Raw genomic sequence first — 24,788 nt, forward strand, 5'->3', positions numbered from 1 at the left:
CACGAAACTTCGGTTTGACCAAAGATAGTGGGCTCTGCAGAGTGAAACATGCAGGAATGGAACTTTTTAGATAATACAAACAATAGACAAACTTGATTGATCATATTATCATTCAGACCACAGTCAACAATCAACATGAATTTAAAGTGTGAGTCATCTCATCCTCAGCTGTTAGTTTCTGGACTGAATGGAACAGTTTTACAGGCAATCTTCTTCATTGTTTTGGCACCTAACTGTCAATTGGAAACTCGCGATATTATGGGAGTTAGACATCGATGAGTTAAATGACAGGCTACCATTTCCCTCGGGATGAATAAAGTATATATCTATCTATCTACCATTATTGTTAATCTTTTAAATAATACTACTAACATAAAGGCCACTTACAACAAGCTATCTTTACCAACGATAATTTTCAAAAATGCCAAGAAGAGCGAAAGGAACAAGTGCTTGTAACTTCCATGTGCAAGTGCTTTGTCAAAAGTCTCGCGATGAATTCCACAGGTTGGACTGAGAGTTGGTTACCGTAGTAACGCCAATAACGCCCACAGCGACGTTAATTTATCTGATGATTTAACTAGCTAGCTAGCTATATTTCGACATCAAGACACGACAATGTCTAGAAAGAGACAAAAAGAGAAAGCAGACAAGGCACCTGCTGAGGACGAGGCCTCGAAAAATGCAGGTAAGATGAGTCTTTCATCAGCAGGTCGGGAGTCAACGTTAACGTTACAGTCCCTTCACTGACGGGGCTGTTATGCTAGCTAACGTTAGCTGTCATTTGTAAAACAGCTTTTTAAATCTAATCTGTAAATTATAAGATGTATTTTTTGACAGGTTTAGTTAAATACACAGCTTTTACAATGAGCATTTGTGAAAGATGTATTAAGAGTAGTTAATACCACACTATAAAAATACTCCATAATAAGTAAAAGTCCAGCAATCACAATTTAGCTACTTAGCTAGTATGTACAAAACAGGAGTCATCAAAAGACTTAACAGGCCCTGTCAAACAGGGGCATCCCTGTTATTTTGTGTTGTATTAAAATGGAGTAAAAAGTACAAAATGTCCCTTTGAAAAGTAGTTAGGCTAAGCAGAATGATAAATTGGCATAAAATGGTACTTCAGTGCAATACTTTGTTACTTTCCAATAAGTAATAGACTAGTTTTTAAATAATGAAAACAAAGTCATCTTAATAACGTTATTACGTGTCTATTCATCATGAGATGTCATGAGATCATGTGTACATTTTATAAAGACGTTTTAAGAATAGTTTTTTTAAATTTCAATTAAACATTTTTTTTCTTCTTCTTTTGAGTCAGTTTCAATGCCTTTACAACTGCAGCGTTCACACATTCAATAGCTTTACTTGCATCATTGCCACAGCAGACTGGACCCTACTGTTACCCAGGGCCAGCATGTATACTACTATCAATCACAAGCTATTTCACAACAAGTATGACTTGGTAACTCACAAGTGGTTAATAAAAATGAGAAATGCTCAGTGGGTATAAACTCTGGTCTTTCTGTTGTTTTTAGGACCGACTCCAAATGAAAAACTGCCTGCTCAGACCTTTGGTAAGTAATTTATCAGACTGTATTTTTTTTAACAGATGATAGTTGTATGTTCAGTGCTTTAAACCCTCTCTGTCCCACAGATGAATATCAGTGCTCAGGCAATGTGAAGATTGACTTCCCTGGGCTTTGTTCTCTTCTAAAGATGAAGAATATCCCAACTGTCAGTGCCAAGCAACCAGCCTCCTCCACCCCTGAAACTGAAGGAGGGGGCAGAGGTAAACAAGAGCTGCTCCTGATATATAGCACGCCTGTGTTATATATCACGTCTGATACATACTACTATTTTGTTTTACCCTGTATAAAATATTGTATATTTTCCAGTGGTAATTTGTAAATGGCAGGAATTGTTTGTTCACTGCATCTGATGTCTGGCTGAGTTCACATACTCAAGTGGCTTTCACACTGCCACCAGTCATTATAATGAGAGGAAGGTAGCAGAGTGGAAGCTGTTTTGATCCTTTGATTAGATTTTGAATATTAGTGAAGGTCTCTTTCACTTGCATGGCTACCCTTATTGAGTTATGTGTCCCTGTGTTGTGTAGACCCTGGAAAGCCCATCTGGGAGTAGTTCCCTCTTGAATGGATCCTTGCAGAGTAGATTGTGAAGTACTAGTGTAGCCTTCACAATTATCTCTGCATATTCTGGCTTGATCCCTAGCACGTGCCTGTAGAAAAATGCCATTGGGAGGCCATGATCCCTAAAAGCATTCTCCACAATACGTCTTGCTCTTGACAGGTAAGAGAGAGAGAGAGAGAGAGAGATGTTCTTAATGTTAAATTTATATTATTTCCTAACAGAAGCTGAGGTGAAAAGAAAGTGGAGTAATTTGAGGGACAGGCTCCGCAAACAGATGAGACTAGAAAAAATCACAAAAAGTGGAGCAGCAGCTGGTTACAGTAAGTGGAAGTACTTCTGCATCATGTCCTTCCTGGTGCTTTACATGCAAGATAGGCCAGCCTCATCAAACATGGAGGAGACAGATGAGGAGAACACACAGATAGAGGATACACAGAGAGGATAGGCTTGAGAGAGAGGACTCCAGCAGCCACACAGAAATACCAAAAAAGAGGAAGAGAGTTGGGTCCAAACATCATGTAACCGGCAATCAGGCTTGTCAGTCCGTTTTGAGCTGGTGTAAGAGTCCCGTACAGTAAACAGTAAACCTCACTGCCTCTACCACTGCCACAGGAAAGTTTAAAAAAATAAATACAACACAAGCACTAAACTGCCCAGGTGTTTGTGTAACCTTCAAGTGCGGTCGGAAGTGTCAAGATCTATAAACAAGCTGAAGAAAAAAACAATAGTTGTAAAATATAAAGTCTACTTGTGCTACATTGGGGGGTTAAAGAACACAACATGACGTCATACAAATTAGCTATTTAAGTATCATGCCAATCGCCGGACCGATGAAGTAGACTTTAGTTGAATTAACGTTGATGTTATTCCATATTCATTCTAGCTGACTGTACCTTGAATCTGATCTAATTTTGGATTTTCTTAACAGACACTTGAATGAGTAATTTAAAAAAAAATTGTACATTGACACATTGGAAATATACTTTGCTGTATAGATATGTATGATGTATAGATCATTATATAGAAAGTCTAAATGTACAATAATTTATTTTAATTTTAATTAATTTATTAATTTATCATTTTTAGCTTCAGCTCACTTATAATCGTCACAATTGTACCTTCAGGGAGCATCCTGTCAAACCTTAAAGCACCTAAGCCATGCCTCCAAGTGGAGCTGGAGAATGAAGACCCCCACAGCGCCAAGAACCTGAAGGTTTCTGGTAAGAACAAAACACCATAGAGAAACATTTACAGCTATATTTGTCTCTGGTTTGACTTTCTTTTCTCTTTTTAAATTCTCAATTGACTTCCTGAGCATTCTGCAACCAACAATGCCCCTCCCCACTTGTATTTGGTATCATTCAGTATTTCTGCTGGATGTTGGAGAAAACACAACATAATCTGTTTCAAATATACACAGGATGGAAGGTAAATGAGCAGATTGCCAGAGTGCTACAGAAGATGCTTCTTTCCTTGAGCAAGCTACAGAGCCTTCAGTGAGTAATGAGCTGATGCACTCTTGTTACAGGGTTACAGCTGTCACTGTTTTGTTCTTGTTTGTTTGTTTGTTTGATCTTGTCCTCTGTGTTGCAGGTTTTGGCAGGCGGGACTGACAGATCGAATGGTAATCTCCCTTATGAACACAATATCACTGTGCTCCAACCTGAGGTGAGTGGATTCTGCTGTCAGCCACACTGTGAGACTTTGTTTTGTAGACGGAAATGTTGTAGAGCTGCAGACATAATTACACCACAGTATGTTGAACATTATCAGTCAAACACTGAGAAGGTTACTGATGCTTCCCCTCCTCTTTGTTTTATGTTAGAGCTGTGAAATTGGAGGGGAACCCTCTTCCAGAGCGGAGCTACCACCTTCTTCTCTCTGAAGACAGCGTGTGAGTCACCAAGCAGTTACATATCTCACATAGTAGTACAGAACCTGTTCAAAATAAACATTTGCATTCACAAACACAAATAGAAGCACCAACATGCCTGATTCATGTTGTGTTTTTCACTGGTCCAGCCTCACTCACTTGTCCCTGCGAAATAACCGGATAGGAGACGAGGACGCTCGTCTAATTGGCTTGGCTCTCTCAACAACCAGATCTGCTAACAAGAACCTCTTGTCACTCAACCTGGCATTCAATTCTATCGGTGATGTAGGTGCTACACATATCGCACAGGTATAACCCAGAACTGACTACATATTTTCCCCTGTATGTCCCCCTCATGACCACTGAGGTGTTGTCTTCATCCTGTTTTGTCTCCCAGGGCCTGCGGTTGAATCGTGCTTTGCTCTTTCTCTCACTGTCCAACAATCAGATTGGAGACCCAGGAGCTGCTCATCTGGCTGCGGTATCCATTTACATTAACGATTTAACCTGGAACATAACCCATTTAAATCAGTGGTTAAGTTGTTTTAAATTATATTCTGCTTTTTGCATTATATAATGTAATTTAATAAGCATCCACCCCTTAACCACTTACATTTTCAGATACTTGGTGAGTTTGCTCTCACTCATGAAGAAGTTGTGGAGAGGAGGAAGATGCTTCTGGAAAGAAGGCAGTCTGTAAGTGCGGCAGTGTCTAATATTAATACCAACTCTACCTTATAATTAATCCTAATCCTAAAAATAAAAGTGTATTATTCAAAAAGTAAGGATTGACTAGTCTCGCTTTGCCAGACCCTCCTCCAAAGCGTGCTGAAGGAGGGTCTGGTTGGTCCACATAGCATTCCTGGATGGGAGGAAAACGTGCTCTGGTTTATTGGCATTTCTTTAAACCAATCACAATCGTCTTGGGCGGTGCTAAGCACCAAAGAAAAGCCGCGGTGCCGCTGCAAAATAGGCTCGGAAGGAACTTGTTTTGGTGGAACGTGTGTACGTTTAAAAGTTGTTTCAGTCGTGCAACAGAAAACTCAGATTGGACAGATAGTCTAGCTAGCTGTCTGGATTTACCCTGCAGAGATCTGAGAAAAGGTTAACCATAGTCCTCATAAATCAACCAGAGTTTAAAATGCCAAGGCAACGGATATCCGGCCTAAATGAGTGAAATCCGGCGGATTTTCCGGTGGCAAAGAAGCAATCCCGGAAGTGGAACGTTAAGGATATAGACTAGGACTCACTAACATTAATCTGCAAAACTTGTTTGAAAGGTTTCAAGCAGGTTCTAAGTATTAAGTATAGAAGTGCATGGACATGTATGAGACATTCTAATACACAAATGTAAACTCTATTTTTGTAGTCATCTTTAGGGGTTGATTCTGACCAGCCTGCTGACCAACTTCCCTCAGTGGCCAGCAGCACTTCACTGAGCGTCAGCAAAGGGGACAGCAAAGGCAAAAAAAAGGTAACATGCTAAAAACGCTGTGTAAAATGGACAGCAAAAGTGAAAATATGGTGTGACTCATATGGTATCTGTGGTTTGTAAATCATGACAAGTAATGTTGAGATCTTTTAACTTACAGGAAACATCCAAAAAAGACGAGAAACCAGCTGCCTACAAAGAGAACCCAAAGTCTAACAAGAAATGTAATTGCTTCCTTCACAGATAAACACTTGTTCTATTATCCTCTGACAGCCAGGGTGTTTATCTATTCATTGCTGTCTCTTTATATCTCCCCCAGCTTCTGATAATAAGGTGTCTCAAAGTAAAGGTGGCAAGCAGGGCGGCAAAGAGAAACAACTATCTGCACAGGAGGTACCAGAAACATGCTTTCTGAATCTGTGTACCAACAAGCATCGTCATGGATATAAACATGCACAGTACAGTACTTTTATTAATTCAGCTGTATTACTTTGTTTTTTTCTTCTGCAGGATACATCAAGTACTGACCTGAATGAGGTTTGTTTGATGCAATTTTCTCTTGAGCAAAAATGTTCTTTCATGCTCTTGTTTACTTCTCTCCTTCTCCTCCATCAGGGAGAGTCGCTGGAGAAAGTGAACCCCCTGCTGGACCAGTCGGTTCAGCACAGGGACGGTGACCTTATTCTGCCTGGAAACAGAACTCTCACCTCCCTCAACCTGGCAGGTCAGTAACGTTGGTGTGTTTATCGCAGCTTGAAATAAAAAAAATCAAATCCAGAAACCTTTCACATCAAGGTATTTCCAGCACAGCTACAGTTAAGTTTGATAGCAGGAATATTTTCAACTGTCATTAATGTTGAATGTCAATTTTGTTGTGAGTCTCAAAATCATTGTGCAAATGTTTACTTTTTAAGACCTTTTAGCACAGATGATGTTGATTTTAGGACACTCTATACTATTTATTTTTTATATATTACATATAATATCTTTACTGTTTTTTACTGTCATTTGTTAAAAGAAGAAAAAAAGATACATAAATATAAAAAAAATAAAAAGGAAAGGTTTATTATTTACAGTTTGCATTATGTTGTATGTGTGTTTGTGCAGGAAACAGAATTACAGAGAAGTCACTGCCTCTGTTCCTGACATCACTAGAGATGCAGGGTGAGGGAGGAGGCCTGCTGCGTCTCTGTCTGCAGGTGTGTATCACTTACAGTGGACTCAATCCTTAGAGATTAGATCAGGTGTATCAGTGACTTACCATAAATACACCACCATGTTTGATGAAATCTACAGTGTTGATTAACAATTGCAGAGGAATATGAAGATGGTTTGTATGATGATTTCTGATCTGTCTTTCAGAGAAACCGCTTCCCGCCAGAGTGTGAGTGTTATGTGAAGATAAAGCAACTGATGGCACTCACAGATCCACTAGAAAAAAACAACTCTGAACAGACAGAAGAGGAGGAACAGGGGGCATAGTGCTGAGAGAAGTAATCTGCTTCTACAGACTTAACTGTATACTTATAATTTGGTATATAACAATAAAAATAATTTGTCCTCTATTGTGGTTTTGTAACACATGAGATGAACAAATAGAAGCACTAACAGTAGCAGTCTTGTGGTACACAAGAAGGCCTGAACAGGAGGACAATGTGGCACATTAAAATCCAGATGCTTTGACATGGACCGCTAATCAGAACCCGGCCTACAGATCTGTTTTACTGCTTTGTTTTGCTCACAGTCAGAACTAACACCTTGAAGGACAAAGACTGAGAACAGCCATATACCAAAAGTGCCTAATAAACCGTTGCTATCATATCTCATAGTTGTCAGCCAGTGTGACAGGTAACACTCACTGATTTATCTACCAAAGACTGCACCAGTTTTGGAAATTTGAATGGTGTTTTAGGCATTTGTGTCAAAGTTACTGCCTTTTCCGTGTGAAATTCTCTCTTTGTATTTCCCTCCACAGGGTTTCCTTTTCCTTGCTGAGCTACAGTAAAGGAATTGTAGCACAAATTATACATTTCACACTAATAAGAGCATAACTTTGGAAGATACCCACATCATTTGTCTACTTCAGGCTGCCGATGTTAGCTTCATCTGAACTGTAGAGATGATTTTTTTTTCTCCCACAGAACTATTGATTTTGTCCCCTATCTCCTACATTAGAGTTTGGCTATGAAGGGATCACTTCATGGCAAGCATGAACCGGAGAAAGAATTACATTGAAACAGAACTGTTTCAGTGTATATATAGGCATGTTGGTATTGTATTAAACTTGAAAAAATTGGAACGTATCCTGAAATGGTTATTCTGTTACATCTGATACCGAGGACGTTTGCAGCTGCTTTGGTGCCAAACCACTTTCAAAGGAAAGGAAAAAAAACCTTTTATGTTTCACTGTTCATTGTTTGTTTTCATTTAAGAGTATACTATAAACACAGACTCTTGGAGATCATATAATAATTGGGAGTGTTATATTGCATTTTGTGATTTGCCATAACAAAATTGGGGAGTGTATCTTGTGCAATTATATTTATGTATTATATTTGTATTTTTTAAGTGCAATGGTACACAACGTGTGTGTATTGCTATAGGTACAATAATCTTTCCTGTACTATTCGTCATGTATGTATATGTGTTTAAGTGAAAGGTGTATTTAGTGTATATTGCTTTTATTCTGTGTTATTGTAGTGCATATAGTTTATATTCTAGTTTATTTTAGTGTATATAGCTTTATTCTATTTTATTTGTATTTTTATCTTGTTTTATTTGTATCACTTAGTCAGTTTTTTCCCTTTGCTTTTGTAAACTCTGTGGGATCAATACAGTTTATCTTACCTTAGTTAGGCTATAATATTCTATATTCGTACTTATTTGCACTTTTCTTAGGAAAAAAACATTGTATTTTAAAAGAGCTATAAGTTTGCTCAGGACCATTACAGTCAATGCTCAGGACGTAGAGAGCGGCAGCGGGGTGGAGTTTGACCTCACCAGTATGGCCGCCATGTCCTGTAAAATCGTCACGTCCGGCTCGTGCTCAAAGGAACCACCGATATCAACCCGTCGCTTCCGGTGATGCCTCCTTTTCGGCAGCGGCTATTTCCTCGCCAACATGCCAGTGAGTATCCACAGGCTATTGTAAAATGAAATTTTTACCATTTAATGGAGTGTTGGAGAGCCTCCAAACGGCTCAATATCTACGTAAGAAATTAGCGATTCGACTGGTGCCAGTTTGAGATGCTTTCGCTGAGTTTTGGTTCCAGTTTTACACAAATAATTGTGCACATTCGATTGCATTGCGAGAGCATTGTGACACAAGATGGCTGCGCACACACCGCAAACATGGAGCCAGTTCAACAGATGATCTGCACGGGTTTATGTCCCAGAAAAACTAACATTAATAGTCGGAATTTCATCTCGGTTGATGATTAGGTTAACGTACCACTGATCCCCAAACATTAAGAGAGTCACCCGCGATTGATATAAACGCGTAGCCTGCGTTACCTAATCCAAGTCATGTAGGCCAGTCGAGAAGCCTATGTACTAACGTAGCGGTCGTTTAGCAGGACAAAACAATGCTAACGCATTTAATATATAAAGCCAAGTAATATATTTAACGTTAACTGACTAACCGTGCGTTATCGTTCATAGTAGCGTTAGTTTTAAATGATTAGTCACAGAGATAGAGTTGATATTTATATTTTATTTTGGTTCTCTTGCTATTTGTTCATTCCCCCCTTTTTTATTTTTATTAAATGCAGCTCGCAAAAGACTTGTTGCACCCATCCCCTGATGAGGAGAAGAGGAGGCACAAGAAGAAGCGTCTTGTTCAGAGTCCCAACTCTTACTTCATGGATGTGAAATGTCCAGGTACAGTTTTACTACAAACTAAAGAACAGGGTGACAATGCAGCACATTAAAATCCGAATGCCACAACTTTGTGCATAAGAGCCAATCAGTTAACTCAGTTAAGATCCATTTTACTGCTATGTGCTCATTATTCAGAACATAAAATAACTTACTGAACCATTGATTGTCTTATCTCAGCCAGTGTGACAAGAAACGTTTTCTAAAAAGACTTAAGTTTACCTGATTGTTGGCATTTGGCTGCTGCTTCAGACCCTGAAAAAAGGGGTTTATTTGTGCATGAATTAAGTTCATATGTGACACATTTTGAAGTGTGTTGGCCGCACTGCCAAGTGACTGGACTTCATCTATCGTGGTCTTCCAATCTCATTCCAGTGCCAGATTGACCTCAGTTTGCAGAAGGGTTGAGCTAGACCACTGGCTCCCCCCTTTCGAAGGCTGAGAACAAATATCTACATTTCATTTGGCATAGTTGGTATTACATCACCTCAGCTTGAGAGTGGTAACATTGGGTTTTGTCAGAGTTGTAACTGGTGCCTTTGTCTGTCTTCTTCCAGGATGCTACAAGATCACGACAGTGTTCAGCCACGCTCAGACAGTCGTGCTGTGTGTTGGCTGTTCAACAGTCCTGTGTCAGCCCACTGGAGGCAAAGCACGTCTCACAGAGGGTCAGTATTAACCTGCAATATACACATTACTAGTTTAACTGCTGGCTCCGCAGCACAGGTCTTACTAACATACAGAGTTGAGCTTTTAGTCGAGTTTATTCGTGCAGCACAATATCACATACATACTTTACTGTTTTTCCTCGATTCAGGCCATATGCCTACCATTTCTAAGTTGCTGAAATATGGTATGTCCTGTTGGAACTTAAAATGTAGACTCACCAATTTGTGCCATATTTTATTCATTGTAGCAAGCATTTGGAAAGGGTCCTTTTCAACAGCAACAGAATGAAAAATAAGTCTGTACTGTTTTGATGCCCTTAAATTGGCTTTTACAAATCAGACCACAGATTGTTTTTCTGTAACAGACCCTAATCTCTGCACTATACAATAAATATTATTACATAGACAATAAATATATTTCATAGAGGGCTTTCAAGAATTGGTTTAAAACTGAGTGTGGTTTGTTATTTTGAGCCCAAAATGTTTTCTTTTGCCTTATCTGCATAGGAGTGAAATTACTGTGTGATTATACTTATTTTGTGTATTGAATTGGTTGCTCTGTAAAACAATCCTCTTGTTCAGTGGCCTCACACATGCATCTTACTGCTTTGTGCTCATGATCAGAACTTAGACCAGGGGCAGAGATTGAGAACAGAATTTTACTTACTGAACCGTTGATTTATTATCATCTCAGACAGTGTGACAGGTAGCACTGGGAAATATATCTTATATATTGTGACATGAGACTAGACTTTTGGATATCAAATATGGCACAAGTGTTGTCTTTTGTTGGTTTTTTTTAAAGACTGCAATACAGATTTATTTTTTGAATTTACAAGACTGTTATAGCTGGTCCTTGTTTTGCCTTAACCCACTTATTATATCCAACTGATGATTATCAAAAATGTCATTGTGTAAATATTTTGTGAAAGCACCAACAGTCAGCCCTAAAATATTGGTGTTGAGGTATATGATCAGGAAATATGACAAGTAATGTTTTCTTACGTAGTTGTTGGCATTTGCCTAATGCTTCAGACCCTGAAAAAAGGGATTATGTCAGCAATAATTGTGTTCATATGTGACACATTTTGGAAGTTTGTTGGCCGCACTGCCAAGTGACTGGACTTCCTCTATCGTGGTCTTCCAATCTCATTCCAGTGCCAGATTGACCTCAGTTTGCAGAAGGGTTGAGCTAGACCACTGGCTCCCCCCTTTCGAAGGCTGAGAACATAATCTACTTTATAGCAACTTAGTAGTGTAACTCAGGTACTGCTGGTGGCATAGTTAGCATTGTGTAGCTTGTTTAATCTTAATTAGTTCTTTGTCAGTTTTGCTTCCACTTTTGAGCTTGGTGTTGCATTTGCTAGCGTCACTACTTAGTGGGAGGTGATGTTGTCCTAATCATTCATGATAGGAAATGATGACTCTTGTCTGTATCAGCACTGTGTATGACAATAGCAGCCTGCACTGCCTGCAGTATTTCTGTACTGTAAGGCTTCTCTTTTATCTGACTGTCATTGTCTCCTCTGGCAGGGTGCTCATTCAGGAGGAAGCAGCACTAGCTGTTCTCCCCGGAGCTGAAGGGGAGAGGAGGGGATGGACCGGTTGATATCAGCGCCTTCTGCCTCCCGATATGGCGGCAGACCCAGCGGTCGGATCTGAAACAAGACCTGAAGACGAACTGGACAGCAGATGGATTTCCACAGTTCATGTCGAAAGATCGGTTGTTGCTGTAACTCCACCCTCCAACCCTGTCTCTCTTAATAAAATATTGTTTTGGCTAAAGGAATGGTTTGTGTGGTTCGTTGAGGAAAAAAAAACTTTACTGTGTGAAACATTGAAACAAAAGCAGTAGTTTTATTATTTTTTATTAGAAAGTACTACAGGTTATCTTCTGTAAGGTTACATCTTACTAGTACAAAACCAAACTGTACTTAAATTAATCCAATTTTTATTACATGCTCAGAAAAAAAGTGGTGTTTACAGGGAAATCTGCTCACTGACACCAAAACGTTTTTTTTTTTTTTTAGTTAATGTATTAATTAGGGCTGTGACTAACTGTTTTCATTATCAGTTCATCAGTATATTCTCAATTAATCCATTATCAGTTGGTCTATAAAACAGAAAACTAAAAAATGGCCATTTATAACAGTCCCAAACCCTAAAATATTTAATTTACTACCATGTAACACCAAGAAAAACTGCAAATCAAATGTTCCTTAAATGAGTCATTGCAGCTATAGTATTGAAACATGTTTGGCAGGTTATTTTTCTGTCACCTCATAAAAGATGCAAAATTCTTCATAAGCAGTAATTTATGAATTTTGACATTTTGGTTTTATGGTATTTCTGCTACAGAAAATGGTGCTACCTGTTTTTTTTTTTAAATACAATTTTACATAACACATCTGTCCACTTCCTGTAAGAAAAATGTCCCAACATGATCATTTTAGCTGCAGTATAGGCATATAACTCATCCAGGAGCACATGAGAAGCCTCTTCATCACCTTCAGCCTCTGTCTACGCTCGCACCAGCGCTCTCCGTCCTCACCTCCCTCTCCCTGATTAGGTGGCGGATGGAGGAGTTCTGCGTGGATAGGGTGTTGGATAGGAGTGGCATCAGGCTCCTGAAGCCCTCCCTCAGCTCCTCCACGTGCTTCTCCAGGCTGTGGATGTGTGTGTCCAGCTCCTCCCTGCAGCCCTGCACCTCCGACAGCACGTCATACATGAGGGTTTGCATCTGCATTGATGTCCATGGTGGTGCACGTAGGTCCATTTAGAGAAGAAGAGAAAGAAAATGCATCAAGAAATAATTTGTTGAGGTTTTGCCAAGTTGTGATAGAAAATGAGGCTATCACTTGCCTCTCTCACCTTGCCCAGGTCCACAAGTGTGCTTCCCTGGTCTGCAAGTATCCTCTTCTCAATCTTCACTTGCCGCAGCCTAGGGACAACATTTTTTAGTTTTAGGTGCTACAGGAGATTAGTATGACATAACTACTTTTATGATATAGAAAAAGTGAAGAGAGAAATTTAAAGGGCCAGTTCATCCACATTACCAATAAACAACTCATAAACGCAACACATTGTCAACAGTTTGACATAGAGACTTTGTTTGATAGAAAGTAGTTTTAAAAAACAGTTTACAGTCTGTGGGTTATTTAGATTCTAGGCAGTATTTGGTAATTACATTGGAAAAGTGACAAAAGAAGTATAGTTAAACCATTCAGTATGCATACTAAATACAATTGAGTTTTCAGTGTGCTGTTGATGGACACACTATTCTCTTACAAGAGAATGCACAAAGTAAACGGAGTCACAGCCTGAAAATGGAATTGTTGGTGGTAGTGAAACAGCTCCATCATCTCCTACATCTTAATGGAAATGTTTTGTCTCTTAGTGAAGTTTCACATGTATTGTATCATAGTGTAAAATGGTAAAAACTGTTAACATTTTTGTTTACTAACTGCTAAGATAGCGTATGACGAGTAGTATGTTGTGAATACTGTATACAATTGGTATATAGTATGGATTTGGGACACAGTACCAAGAAGGTTGTAGCAGAAAGAAACTGTGAAAGTACTGAACTGAACATGGAAATGTCATAAAAAGTCATCGTATAGTATGTCCAAAATTAGTCATAGTATAGTATGTCGAAAAAGTCATAGTATGGTATGTCATAAGTATATATATATATATATATATATATATATATATATATATATTATGTCGAAAAAGAGTCATAGTATAGTATGTTGGAAAAAAGTCATAGTATAGTATGTCGGAAAAAAGTCATAGTATGTTGAAGAATTGAACCCTCAACCTCCAGTCTTCAATTTATCTACAGCAGCTTATCTCACTGAGCTAAAAAGAAAGTCATAGTATGTCGAAAAAAAGTCATAGTATAGTATGTTGAAAAAAGTCGTTAAAAAGTCGTAATATAATATGTCGAAAAAAGGTCATAGTATGTTGAAGAATTGAAGCCTCACCCTCAAATCTTGAATTTATCTCTAGCAGCTTATCTCACTGAGCTTGAAAGTCTAAGTATAGTATGTCGAAAAAAGTCATAAAAAAGTCATAGTATAGTATGTCGGAAAATGTCATAAAAAAGTCATAGTATAGTATGTCCAAAAAAAGTCATTAAAAAATTGTAGTATAGTATGTCCAAAAAAGTCATCAAAACGTCATAACAAAAACATAGTATAGTATGTCGGAAAAAAAGTCATAGTATGGTATGTCGAAAAAAGGTCACAAAGAAGTCATAGTATAGTATAGTAGTAATAGTACAAAGTTAGCCTGACATCGTCATACTCAGATTCTAGTCAGAATGTGAACAACAACAAAAAAGTTGATCAAAATGATAATTTAGTATGTAGGAAAAAGTCATAACAAAAACATAGTAAAGTATGACATAAAAAGTCATAGTATAGTATGTCGGAATAAAAGTCATAGTATAGTATGTCGAAAAAAGTCATAAAAAGTCATAGTAAAGTATATCAGAAAAATTATAATATGTAGAAGAATTGAACCTTCAATCTTCAATAGATCACTAGCAGTTTATCTCACTGAGCTACCTGGAAAACTCATAAAGCATTGGTCCAGAGTTGTATCTATCATTCACATTACTAAAGGCAAAAAAGTTGTACAAAATGATAATTAAATGTAGGAAAAAGTCATAACAAAAACATGTCACAAAATGTCATAGTATAGTATGTCGGAAAAAGTCATAAAGAAGTCATAGTATAGTATGTCAAAAAAGTAAGAATATGATGAAGAACTGTAACCTCAACCTCTAATCGTAATGTATGTGCAGCAGCTTAGCTCACTGAGATACCTGTGACACTCACTCACTCTGGTCCGGAGTTGTATCTATCCTTCACATTACTGAAGATAAAAAAGTCGTACAAAATGATAGTTTAGTATGTGGGAAAAAGTAATAAAAAAACATGATTTAGTATGTCATAAAAAGTCATAGTATAGTTGTTGGAAAAAAGTCATAGTATGTGAAAGAGCTGAACCCTCAAACTCGAATTATTATTTTATCTTCAGGAGCTTATCTCACTGAGCTATTTGTTAAGCCCATGATGAACTGGTTCGGAGTTGTATAAAAAAAAAGTCATACAGTCATAGTTTAGTATGATAACAAAAGTCATAAAAAAGTCATTGTATAGTATGTCAAAAAAAAGTCATAAAAAAGTCATAGCACAGTATGTCATTAAAAGTCTTAAAATGGTCATAGTATAGTATGTCATAAAAAGTCAGAGTATAGTATGTCATTAAAAGTAATAAAAAAGTCATAGTATAGTATGTCGAAAAAAGTCATAAAAAAGTCATAGTATAGTATGTCATAAAAACGTCATAGTATAGTATGTCATAAAAAAGTCATAGTATAGTATGTCGAAAAAAAGTCATAGTATAGTATGTCGACACAAAGTCATAGTATAGTACGTTGGAAAAAAGTCATAGTATAGTACGTTGGAAAAAAGTCATAGTATAGTATGTCGAAAAAAGTCATAAAAAAGTTGTAGTACATCATGTCGAAAAACATCATAGTATGTCATAGTATGTTGAAGAATTGAACCCTCAACCTATAATCTATAATTCATCACTTGGAACTTATCGCACTGAGCTATTTATGAAGCGCATAAAGCAATGGTTCTGAGTTGTATTTATCTTTTATTTTAGTTTAGTGTGTCAAAAAAAGTCATAAAAACGTCATAATATAGTATGTCGAAAAAAAGTCATAGTATAGTATGTCAAAAAAAAGTCATGAAAAAGTCTTAATATAGTATGTCGAAAAAAAGTCATAGTACAGTATGTCGAAAAAAGTCATAAAAAAGTCAGTAAAGTATGTTGAAAAAAGTCATAAAAAAGTCATGGTATAGTATGTTGAAAAAAAAAGTCATAAAAAGGTTATAGTATAGTATGTCATAAAAACGTCATAGTATAGTAAGTCAAAAAAAAGTCATGAAAAAGTCTTAATATAGTATGTTGAAAAAAAATTCATAGTATGTTAAAAAAAGTCATAAAAAAGTCATAGTATAGTATGTCAATAAAGTCATATAAAAGTCATAGTATAGTATGTCATAAAAAGTCAGAGTATAGTATGTCATTAAAAGTAATAAAAAAGTCATAGTATAGTATGTCATAAAAAAGTCATAGTATAGTATGTCGAAAAAAGTCATAAAAAAGTCATAGTATAGTATGTCATAAAAACGTCATAGTATAGTATGTCATAAAAAAGTCATAGTATAGTATGTCGAAAAAAAGTCATAGTATAGTACGTTGGAAAAAAGTCATAGTATAGTACGTTGGAAAAAAGTCATAGTATAGTATGTCGAAAAAAGTCATAAAAAAGTTGTAGTACATCATGTCGAAAAACATCATAGTATGTCATAGTATGTTGAAGAATTGAACCCTCAACCTATAATCTATAATTCATCACTTGGAACTTATCGCACTGAGCTATTTATGAAGCGCATAAAGCAATGGTTCTGAGTTGTATTTATCTTTTATTTTAGTTTAGTGTGTCAAAAAAAGTCATAAAAACGTCATAATATAGTATGTCGAAAAAAAGTCATAGTATAGTATGTCAAAAAAAAGTCATGAAAAAGTCTTAATATAGTATGTCGAAAAAAACGTCATAGTATGTTAAAAAAAGTCATAAAAAAGCCATAGTATGTTAAAAAAAGTCATAAAAAAGCCATAGTGTAGTACATCAAAAAAGTCATAAAAAAGTCATAGTATGTTAAAAAAAGTCATAAAAAAGCCATAGTATGGTATGTCAAAAAAAAGTCATGAAAAAGTTTTAAAAAGTCATAGTATAGTATTTCATAAAAAAATAATAAAAAAGTCATAGTATAGTATGTCATAAAACTGCCATAAAAATGCCATAAAAAGTCATGGTATAGTACGTCATAAATGGTCATAAATAGTTCATAGTATATTATGTCATTAAAAAAATCATGAAAAGTCATATTATAGTATGTCATAAAATGTCATAAAAAGTCATTGATTTAAAAATACAGACATTTAGTCATTTTGTTAAAAATAGATATCAGGGTGGTTGATCGTTGATCGAGAGAACGTTAGGAAGGTAGTGGTGTGTGTTCATGTTTTTTATTTTAAATGTTCATTTTCATGATTGATACAATGTTTACCAGGATGCAAAACTAATTTTATTTTATATGAAAATAAAGGTTTTATAGGCATTGATTGATAAACAGGTGGTTATTATAGATATAGCACATGTAGCAAATAAAGTGAAAAGGCAGGTCTATCTCGCACTGTGACAGTACAGAAACAGCTCTATGAGGGTGAAGTGTCTTACTGGTGGATGGCCAGAAGCAACTTTCGCTGGTGCATGCGGACTCTGGTCTGGTCTCTTTCTCTTGACAGCTTAGTGTGTTTGTAGATAAGCCAAGTCTCTCTCAGCACATTTGCTGCAGCAATTTTTATCTAGTGAAAGGATGTAGAAAATCACTCGGCAGTTATTTTATTTTTAGGCACATGACCTGAAAGTGCTGTTATTTACTGCATGAACAACAGCAACATAATGTGTTTAACCCAGTGTACTACAGTAATTTAGTCTCATACTCAACTTTAAACCAGATTTTTCCTAATACAAGAGGAAATCTGCTTGTGGGGTGAGATAATGCAGCTGTTTTCCAATAAAAAGTTCTCTGGTTTTAAGCTTTTCTAAAAATGAACATGCTGCTGGAGTATTCTGTAAACAATGAGTTGACATGTGTTATCTGATGTGTGCTAGGATAAAACGGCACACAGCTGTTACAATACAAAAAAAAGACGTATTCATAGTCAGTCCATCTCACTTTTGGGCCTATTTAATTAACATTAATCTGTGAAATAAAGCCACACTGAGGGAAACATTGGTATTCACCCTCTTGGAGATGTGGGAGTCCATCATGAAGTTGTGAACATGTTTCTCTGCTCTGGTCAACTCCAGCTTCCTGGCAACCACCGCCACGACCAGGACTGTGCAGCCAGCTCCCTGTGAGAGTCAGAATTAGACACTTTTATTATGATTTACAGTCAAGATCTGACTTCCGCTTGTTATAGAGAAATCTATCAACCTTCTGTCTCACCATTATCCCAGTGAGGAGGCAGATGCTGCGACCACAGTAGGTGTGAGGCACCACGTCTCCATAACCAATGGACAAGAAAGTGACAGAGACCATCCACAAGGCCTCCATGTAGTTGCTACTCAGGTCCCTGTAGTTGTGGTGTCTGTAGGAATAAAAGGCATATTATATTTTCATCTAGCTTATATTTAGTCTTTTCCTGGTCTTAAATGCTGCTTTACTGAACTTATCTGACTGCTGTAGGTGAATAATCAATATCTGCTCTACTTTCACGTTACTGATTATTTCTTTCCTTACCCACTTCTAGATTACATTGCATTTTGTATTAAAACACCAACATTCAATATAAAAAACTTACATCATCAATATCAACTTAAGATCAAGTGATATTTGATCTCTATATCTAAACAGAGCAAACATTAGATTTGTTGCTGCAGTAGAAACATTAAAGTAATACTGTGTATCTGACAATATTTGGATGATGATTAAATATAATTTATGTAGGCCTTGGGCACTAAAGACACCACTACAGATGGAGCAGTAGACAGATATACCATCACATACCTCTCACAAACATGTAAGCCCCACGCTGCCACAATCCACAGAGAGACGCTGAAAATCATCAGCACAGTCCCGGGGTAGGTGGTCATTAGTGTTTTCCCCACAAACCGGGTGTTGAAGTGTATCTAAAGATCAAAAACGAGATGCATTTGCGTCACGATTTTTACAGTAGGAAGGGCCTACTTTGCCCGACTATTTAGGATAGCACCTGTCAGATTATGATTATATAATACAGAGGACATGAGGGATAAGAAAACTTGTTCTCAATCTGGCTTGATACATGGATAGAAGGTTTGGAATTGCGGTGGGGAGACAAAGGTCATTTTCATCACTCTTAAATAGCATTTATAAGCGAGGGGAGTAGCCGGGTGCATATTATCAACTGTGGAAAAAAAACCAGACAAGCAAAGGAAAGCTAGTCAGGGACATAACCAGCATGTGAAACCACTGGGATTCATGGGGGCGAAACTGTGATAGTCACACCTCAATTGCCACACCTCTACAGACCCCTCGGCCCACCTAGACATAAGACATAAACAAATGTGCATGAAATTTTTATACGGGAAGCTCAACCCAAATCACTGTCCAAAATATACAGTCGTGGCCAAAAGTTTTGAGAATTACATAAATATTGGAAATTGGAAAAGTTGCTGCTTAAGTTTTTATAATAGCAATTTGCATATACTCCAGAATGTTATGAACAGTGATCAGATGAATTGCATAGTCCTTCTTTGCCATGAAAATTCCACTGCATTTCATTGCTGTCATTAAAGGACCTGCTGAGATCATTTCAGTAATCGTCTTGTTGACTCAGGTGAGAATGTTGACGAGCACAAGGCTGGAGATCATTATGTCAGGCTGATTGGGTTAGAATGGCAGACTTGACATGTTAAAAGGAGGGTGATGCTTGAAATCATTGTTCTTCCATTGTTAACCATGGTGACCTGCAAAGAAACGCATGCAGCCATCATTGCGTTGCATAAAAATGGCTTCACAGGCAAGGATATTGTGGCTACTAAGATTGCACCTAAATCAACAATTTATAGGATTATCAAGAACTTCAAGGAAAGAGGTTCAATTCTTGTTAAGAAGGCTTCAGGGCGTCCAAGAAAGTCCAGCAAGTGCCAGGATCGTCTCCTAAAGAGGATTCAGCTGCGGGATCGGAGTGCCACCAGTGCAGAGCTTGCTCAGGAATGGCAGCAGGCAGGTGTGAGCACATCTGCACGCACAGTGAGGCGAAGACTTTTGGAAGATGGCCTGGTGTCAAGAAGGGCAGCAAAGAAGCCACTTCTCTTCAAAAAAACCATCAGGGACAGATTGATCTTCTGCAGAAAGTATGGTGAATGGACTGCTGAGGACTGGGGCAAAGTCATATTCTCCGATGAAGCCTGTTTCCGATTGTTTGGGGCATCTGGAAAAAGGCTTGTCCGGAGAAGAAAAGGTGAGCGCTACCATCAGTCCTGTGTCATGCCAACAGTAAAGCATCCTGAGACCATTCATGTGTGGGGTTGCTTCTCATCCAAGGGAGTGGGCTCACTTACAATTTTGCCCAAAAACACAGCCATGAATAAAGAATGGTACCAAACACCCTCCAACAGCAACTTCTTCCAACAATCCAACAACAGTTTGGTGAAGAACAATGCATTTTCCAGCACGATGGAGCACCGTGCCATAAGGCAAAAGTGATAACTAAGTGGCTCGAGGACCAAAACGTTGAAATTTTGGGTCCATGGCCTGGAAACTCCCCAGATCTTAATCCCATTGAGAACTTGTGGTCAATCCTCAAGAGGCGGGTGGACAAACAAAAACCCACTAATTCTGACAAACTCCAAGAAGTGATTATGAAAGAATGGGTTGCTATCAGTCAGGATTTGGCCCAGAAGTTGATTGAGAGCATGCCAAGTCGAATTGCAGAGGTCCTGAAAAAGAAGGGCCAACACTGCAAATACTGACTCTTTGCATAAATGTCATGTAATTGTCAATAAAAGCCTTTGAAACGTATAAAGTGCTTGTAATTATATTTCAGTACATCACAGAAACAACTGAAAAAAAGATCTAAAAGTAGTTTAGCAGCAAACTTTGTGAAAACTAATATTTGTGTCATTCTCAAAACTTTTGGCCACGACTGTAGACATTAATATTCAATGAATAATATCCCTTAGCAGACTTATGCCCATTTAAAACTAAATCATATCAAAATAGACAGTGAAAAGCCTCTTTCAATTAAAAGTGTAATGATCTCATCATAACAGCAGCCCACGGGTGACCTCCCACCTTGTTGAGCGCTCCAATGCTGCGAGATGCGGTGTCAGTGAAGAGGCGGCTGTGCAGCATCATGGACCGGCCCAGCAGGTAGAGCCTAAGGAACATGGGAAGAGCCAGGATGATCTCCAGCTCCGTCTCCGAAAGAATCAAGGGAGTTGTGGAGTTCTGGAAGGTCTGCTGGAAGTACGCCATCAGACCCACCGGATAGGGATGAATGGCCACCGCTGCCAGCTCCAGGGCTACCAGAGCCAAACGATCTGATGTCATGGCAATCCGCCAATCCTCTGCACCAATGTCGTGAACGTAGAGCTACCAGAGAGTGGAAAGTGGAGCGCAAATAAGCATCTTACTTGGGGATTGAAGATAAATCTGGAGGGTCACAAGATGATTAAATGGGACCTTAAATTGGATCTTATTTTGTTTAATCGTTTAGGAAGTACCACTGCATATCTGGAAAACGTTGTATTACAACCTCTGTGGCTCCAGAGGGAGCTCTGGTTCTTCTGCTCTTTCAAAACCGCCCATCATGAGTCAGACAATGTTAAAAGAAAAAATATATTTCTGTTTCACACAATGATTTTAATTTTTTCTGACTTTCCTTTTAAATTTTGCTTCCTCCTTGTAAAATATTGCACACCTCTAAAAACACTTGAGAATAAAAAAAACACTTTTTGGTTTGCTCACAGTGCCATAACTTATGATGAGTGGGCTTAAGTAGACTTTGCTCAATTTTAGAAGGCCACCAGACCAAAAGGTTGGGAACCACTGTTGAATTTGTAGAAACTTTAGTTCCTAACAATGGGACGATTTTCACTTCCCTATGAAATGACTTTCCAGAAAAAAAAATCTATAGGTGATTCCTTTATTGCAAATGTGGACTGCGTTTTATCACAGATTTACAGAATTTTTTTAAATTTGAGAGAATGTTCTTGGAGGAAACCAAAACCAAAAGCAAAACCTGATTGCATAATTATAAACAGATACGTTACCTGAATCTCACAGCAGTGGTACGCTATGATGAGGCCCAGCAGGATGAACGTAGAAAAACTGATGATAGACTTAAGAGCGAGGGAGTAGACAGAGCTCTGTGGGAAACACACATACAGATAAACACACACAAACATAACATCATTGTCAAGCTCCATAATAATCTATGAGAAGGCATCAGTGATCCTCTATAACCTCTGTAACCTTATAATCTTACATATATTTAGACAATCAATTTACATTATGGAATGAACATAATCGTATGGGCCTTCTGTGCATTTTCCTGCAGTTGGTGGGAGATCAATTCTCATACTGACTCAACAGATTTTCCAGAATGGCCAAATTATAAAGATCATGTGGGGAAAAAGGGAGACAAATAAAGTGTGCAGTGTGATTTTATTACTTAAAAAAATCTTTTTTTTCATCTTGCAAAACTTTAACATTCCCATTTTTCAAAGGATTTCTCAGGGCCTCAGTCTGGTCTTTCTGACCTTGCTGTAGACGCTCCAGGAGAGTTCTGTCTCCATCACCATCAGCACCATCCCGAAAATCCCCACCGCCAGGGCGCAGTCGTTCAGCTGCTGCCTCCTCAAAAACAGAGCCCTCCTGTGGACCAGCCGCCAGCCGATGTTGTGGGTTTTCCAGTACGAGTCATCCTTGGCATCCTCCTTGGCATCCTGCTTGGCGTTCTCGTGTTTTGGGCTGGTCTGGGAATTGGGATTGGGGTTTGGACTGGGACTTTCAGCTCCTGGCAGAAGGCCTTTAGCCTCACTCAGGTCCTGGCAATGCTGGAACATCTCATTGTGTGACTGGAAGTCGTCATCTTTGCTGGTGATGATGATCTCTGGGAGACTCTGGCGGGCGTGCATCTCCAAAGAAATGTTGCCTGACTTGCGTTGCCCTTTGCCTTCAACATCCTTGACGTCTAAGTGTGACCTGCAAGGGGCCTTAAAGGTTGACCCGCAGGGAGAAATGTGGACGTCAGTGAGAGGGGTGACTTTCTCCTGGAGTCTGTTAGCTCCTGTGGTTTTGGCTTTGCACTGGTGATTACACTCGTTGTGTGCTGGATGTTGTCTAATCCTCCCTGACCTTTTCTCCCATTTCTTCTCTTTGCCTTTGTCTTTCTTCCTGTTGGAGCGAGGTGAAGGTGTGACATAGAGGTGGCCGTTGTATAAAGGTGTGGTGGCCATGGCCTGGGTTCTGTCCAGCCACACGGTGTGATCAGCTGATATTTGGACTGTATGGTGTATCCCACACTGCGGAGAGCAGGCCTGAGGTGGAGGAGCCATCCTTGGCGGGAGGAGGGGGCGCTGGTCCGCCACATCGTCTCCATCCACCACTGACAAGTTCATAGAGGGGGAGTGCTCCATGGTGAGAGGGTTTACAGGTGATGATTCACCGAATCTTTTTAAGAGGTTTGAAGAGAGAAGAGAAAGAGAGAGAGAGAGAGAGAGAGAGAGAGAGAGAGAGAGAGAGAGAGAGAGAGAGAGAGAGAGAGGAGGACAATATTAGAGGTTTAACAGACGAGAAAAGCATTGTGAAATAAAACTACAGCTAAAAGAAAAATTCATTAGAAGCTTTGTCGTCAGAGAAGATTTCCAATTCTTTTTTATACCTGTGAAATAATTAGTCCATGTTCATTAATTATTCTTAATTGTATTATTTTGTATTTATCAGTCAATCATATGATTTTAAAATTATGGAAAATCTAAAGAGCAACAAAATATTCCTAAATAATTTGGCCAATCACAACTGTTTGTTGTATATCACATTAATTAAGATTTAGTCACAAAGTATGCTGCTCAAAAATGTTAAAATCCTTTCCACACAGCTCTCTTTATTCTTACCTTTAAGTCAGGTTTTCCAGTCTGCGAAGAAGAAAAAAAGGCCTTAACTCTTTCAACAACTGTTTTATCTGGAAAATTATAGTGTTCAGTCTTCGTGTGGTCCTGAAGGTCACATCTGCCTGAGTCACAAAGAGATCCTCAAAATAAAATCCTGTTGCAACTTGGACTCAAACACACCACTTTTATTAAGAAGTTCAAAATTTTAAGTTAAACTATAAAAACTAAAAACTAAGCTGCAACACCAATGGGCTTCAGCGTGATCAGATCAAAACATAACAAATGTCCCTGCTCTGCATGCATAAACTTTGCAGCAATCCATTAGCAGCCTCAGCATCACAAAGCCCCTCCCATAGATTCAAGCAGAGGTTATGAACCTCTCCTGCATATGACGACATACGAGGTAAATACCCGGTAGATATCCATTACATTTTCAAGCATTGTACAACTGTCCACAATCAGGGCATCTTCCTTAAAGCTGGAGGGGCTTAATGACTGCAAAGTCTCTAAATTGCAGATGTTGCATGGAGCAAAGGCAAAGAATGAGTCATCTGTCTATTTTTTTTAGCCGCGATTGGCAGATTTCCTCCTCCCTATATGTGTGTGTGTGTGTGTGTGTGTGTGTGTGTGTGTGTTGGGGGCATGTGCTTATACATGGGTGCCCTGGTGTCAAAAAACCAGTCTGATAAGAAATGCTATTAAATCACTCTTCATTTGTCATATCATCAATTGCTGTCATTATTATCATGGGAGAATTGCAAGTGAGTTATTACAAACTTTATTTCTTTTAAATAAATCTAATCTTCAAAAGAGAATAACGGTCCTCAAAATCAATTCAGCAGATTAGTACTGCAGATTAATCAAGTGAGACAGATATCTGATACTTATGAGCTTATGAATCAAATATGTCACTACTTAAGCTAACAATATGCACAGGGTGGGGTAGAGTATTAAGCATTAAAGTCATAACAATGACATTCAGAATCATTTATTTATCGAAATCCTTGTGACAGATGGGTCTACACA

At 38.2% G+C, this 24,788-nt stretch overlaps 3 protein-coding genes and 2 non-coding genes across 14 annotated transcripts; 4 read left to right on the top strand and 1 right to left on the bottom strand.

Moving 5' to 3' along the window:
- The first annotated feature begins 357 nt into the window (after positions 1–357).
- On the top strand, positions 358–7,868 carry lrrc71 (leucine rich repeat containing 71). Of its 8 annotated transcripts, XR_004104369.2 has the most exons (20): positions 361–685; positions 1,542–1,580; positions 1,661–1,795; positions 2,379–2,477; positions 3,282–3,377; positions 3,578–3,653; positions 3,751–3,825; positions 3,983–4,051; positions 4,180–4,339; positions 4,428–4,511; positions 4,652–4,726; positions 5,400–5,504; positions 5,623–5,686; positions 5,782–5,855; positions 5,973–5,999; positions 6,078–6,186; positions 6,570–6,661; positions 6,825–6,955; positions 7,207–7,310; positions 7,438–7,868. XR_004104369.2 is itself a non-coding variant. In XM_031296028.2 (19 exons), exons 1-18 carry the CDS (start codon positions 616–618, stop codon positions 6,942–6,944), a joined length of 1,569 nt encoding a protein of 522 aa, XP_031151888.1. In that variant the 5' UTR covers positions 361–615; the 3' UTR covers positions 6,945–6,955; positions 7,207–7,868. The 8 variants fall into 8 exon arrangements, 6 of the variants coding, with proteins under 6 accessions (XP_031151890.1, XP_031151891.1, XP_031151892.1 ...); XR_004895280.1 differs by having other exon boundaries at positions 6,825–7,310; XM_031296028.2 differs by having other exon boundaries at positions 7,207–7,868.
- A 586-nt stretch (positions 7,869–8,454) lies between these two features.
- rps27.1 (ribosomal protein S27) lies at positions 8,455–11,791 on the top strand. Of its 2 annotated transcripts, none has more exons than XM_031296035.1 (4): positions 8,455–8,589; positions 9,233–9,341; positions 9,896–10,006; positions 11,540–11,791. In XM_031296035.1, the coding sequence occupies exons 1-4, from the start codon at positions 8,584–8,586 to the stop codon at positions 11,566–11,568; spliced, it is 255 nt and encodes an 84-aa protein (XP_031151895.1). In that variant the 5' UTR covers positions 8,455–8,583; the 3' UTR covers positions 11,569–11,791. The 2 variants fall into 2 exon arrangements, with proteins under 2 accessions (XP_031151895.1, XP_031151894.1); XM_031296034.1 differs by lacking the exon at positions 8,455–8,589 and adding an exon at positions 8,619–8,672.
- Positions 9,659–9,788, top strand: LOC116047524. The gene has a single exon (XR_004104405.1). It is a non-coding gene; the product is annotated as a small nucleolar RNA SNORA35 (small nucleolar RNA).
- LOC116047523 lies at positions 11,110–11,239 on the top strand. Its single transcript, XR_004104404.1, has one exon. It is a non-coding gene; the product is annotated as a small nucleolar RNA SNORA35 (small nucleolar RNA).
- Positions 11,792–11,935: 144 nt separating the features above from the next.
- On the bottom strand, positions 11,936–24,278 carry LOC116047315 (small conductance calcium-activated potassium channel protein 1-like). 2 transcript variants are annotated; one of them, XM_031296025.2, is made up of 11 exons: positions 23,766–24,278; positions 22,410–23,322; positions 21,921–22,016; positions 20,941–21,240; positions 19,150–19,185; positions 18,670–18,791; positions 18,109–18,250; positions 17,904–18,014; positions 17,334–17,461; positions 12,878–12,947; positions 11,936–12,746 (listed from the first exon to the last, which is right to left on the bottom strand). In XM_031296025.2, the coding sequence occupies exons 2-11, from the start codon at positions 23,286–23,288 to the stop codon at positions 12,516–12,518; spliced, it is 2,115 nt and encodes a 704-aa protein (XP_031151885.1). In that variant the 5' UTR covers positions 23,289–23,322; positions 23,766–24,278; the 3' UTR covers positions 11,936–12,515. The 2 variants fall into 2 exon arrangements, with proteins under 2 accessions (XP_031151885.1, XP_031151886.1); XM_031296026.2 differs by lacking the exon at positions 19,150–19,185 and having other exon boundaries at positions 23,766–24,277.
- Between the last annotated feature and the right edge of the window lie 510 nt (positions 24,279–24,788).

The sequence above is a fragment of the Sander lucioperca genome, chromosome 16, assembly GCF_008315115.2.
Source record: "Sander lucioperca isolate FBNREF2018 chromosome 16, SLUC_FBN_1.2, whole genome shotgun sequence".
In the NCBI taxonomy this organism is placed as follows: Eukaryota; Metazoa; Chordata; class Actinopteri; order Perciformes; family Percidae; genus Sander; species Sander lucioperca.

Bases quoted from the DNA above. Each gene is read 5' to 3' on its own strand.
- lrrc71 (XM_031296027.2), top strand. From the start codon at position 616: ATGTCTAGAAAGAGACAAAAAGAGAAAGCAGACAAGGCACCTGCTGAG. The intron at 686-1,541 runs GTAAGATGAGTC...TGTTGTTTTTAG, and splicing joins CGAGGCCTCGAAAAATGCAG to GACCGACTCCAAATGAAAAA. The intron at 4,512-4,651 runs GTATCCATTTAC...TTACATTTTCAG, and splicing joins GAGCTGCTCATCTGGCTGCG to ATACTTGGTGAGTTTGCTCT.
- rps27.1 (XM_031296034.1), top strand. From the start codon at position 8,634: ATGGAGTGTTGGAGAGCCTCCAAACGGCTCAATATCTAC. The intron at 8,673-9,232 runs GTAAGAAATTAG...TATTAAATGCAG, and splicing joins CCAAACGGCTCAATATCTAC to CTCGCAAAAGACTTGTTGCA. The intron at 10,007-11,539 runs GTCAGTATTAAC...CTCCTCTGGCAG, and splicing joins CAAAGCACGTCTCACAGAGG to GGTGCTCATTCAGGAGGAAG.
- LOC116047315 (XM_031296025.2), bottom strand. From the start codon at position 23,288: ATGGAGCACTCCCCCTCTATGAACTTGTCAGTGGTGGATGGAGACGAT. The intron at 22,017-22,409 runs GTCAGAAAGACC...TGTTTCCCACAG, and splicing joins CCTGGAGCGTCTACAGCAAG to AGCTCTGTCTACTCCCTCGC. The intron at 18,792-19,149 runs GTGTGACTATCA...TTTGATCTTTAG, and splicing joins GTAGAGGTGTGGCAATTGAG to ATACACTTCAACACCCGGTT.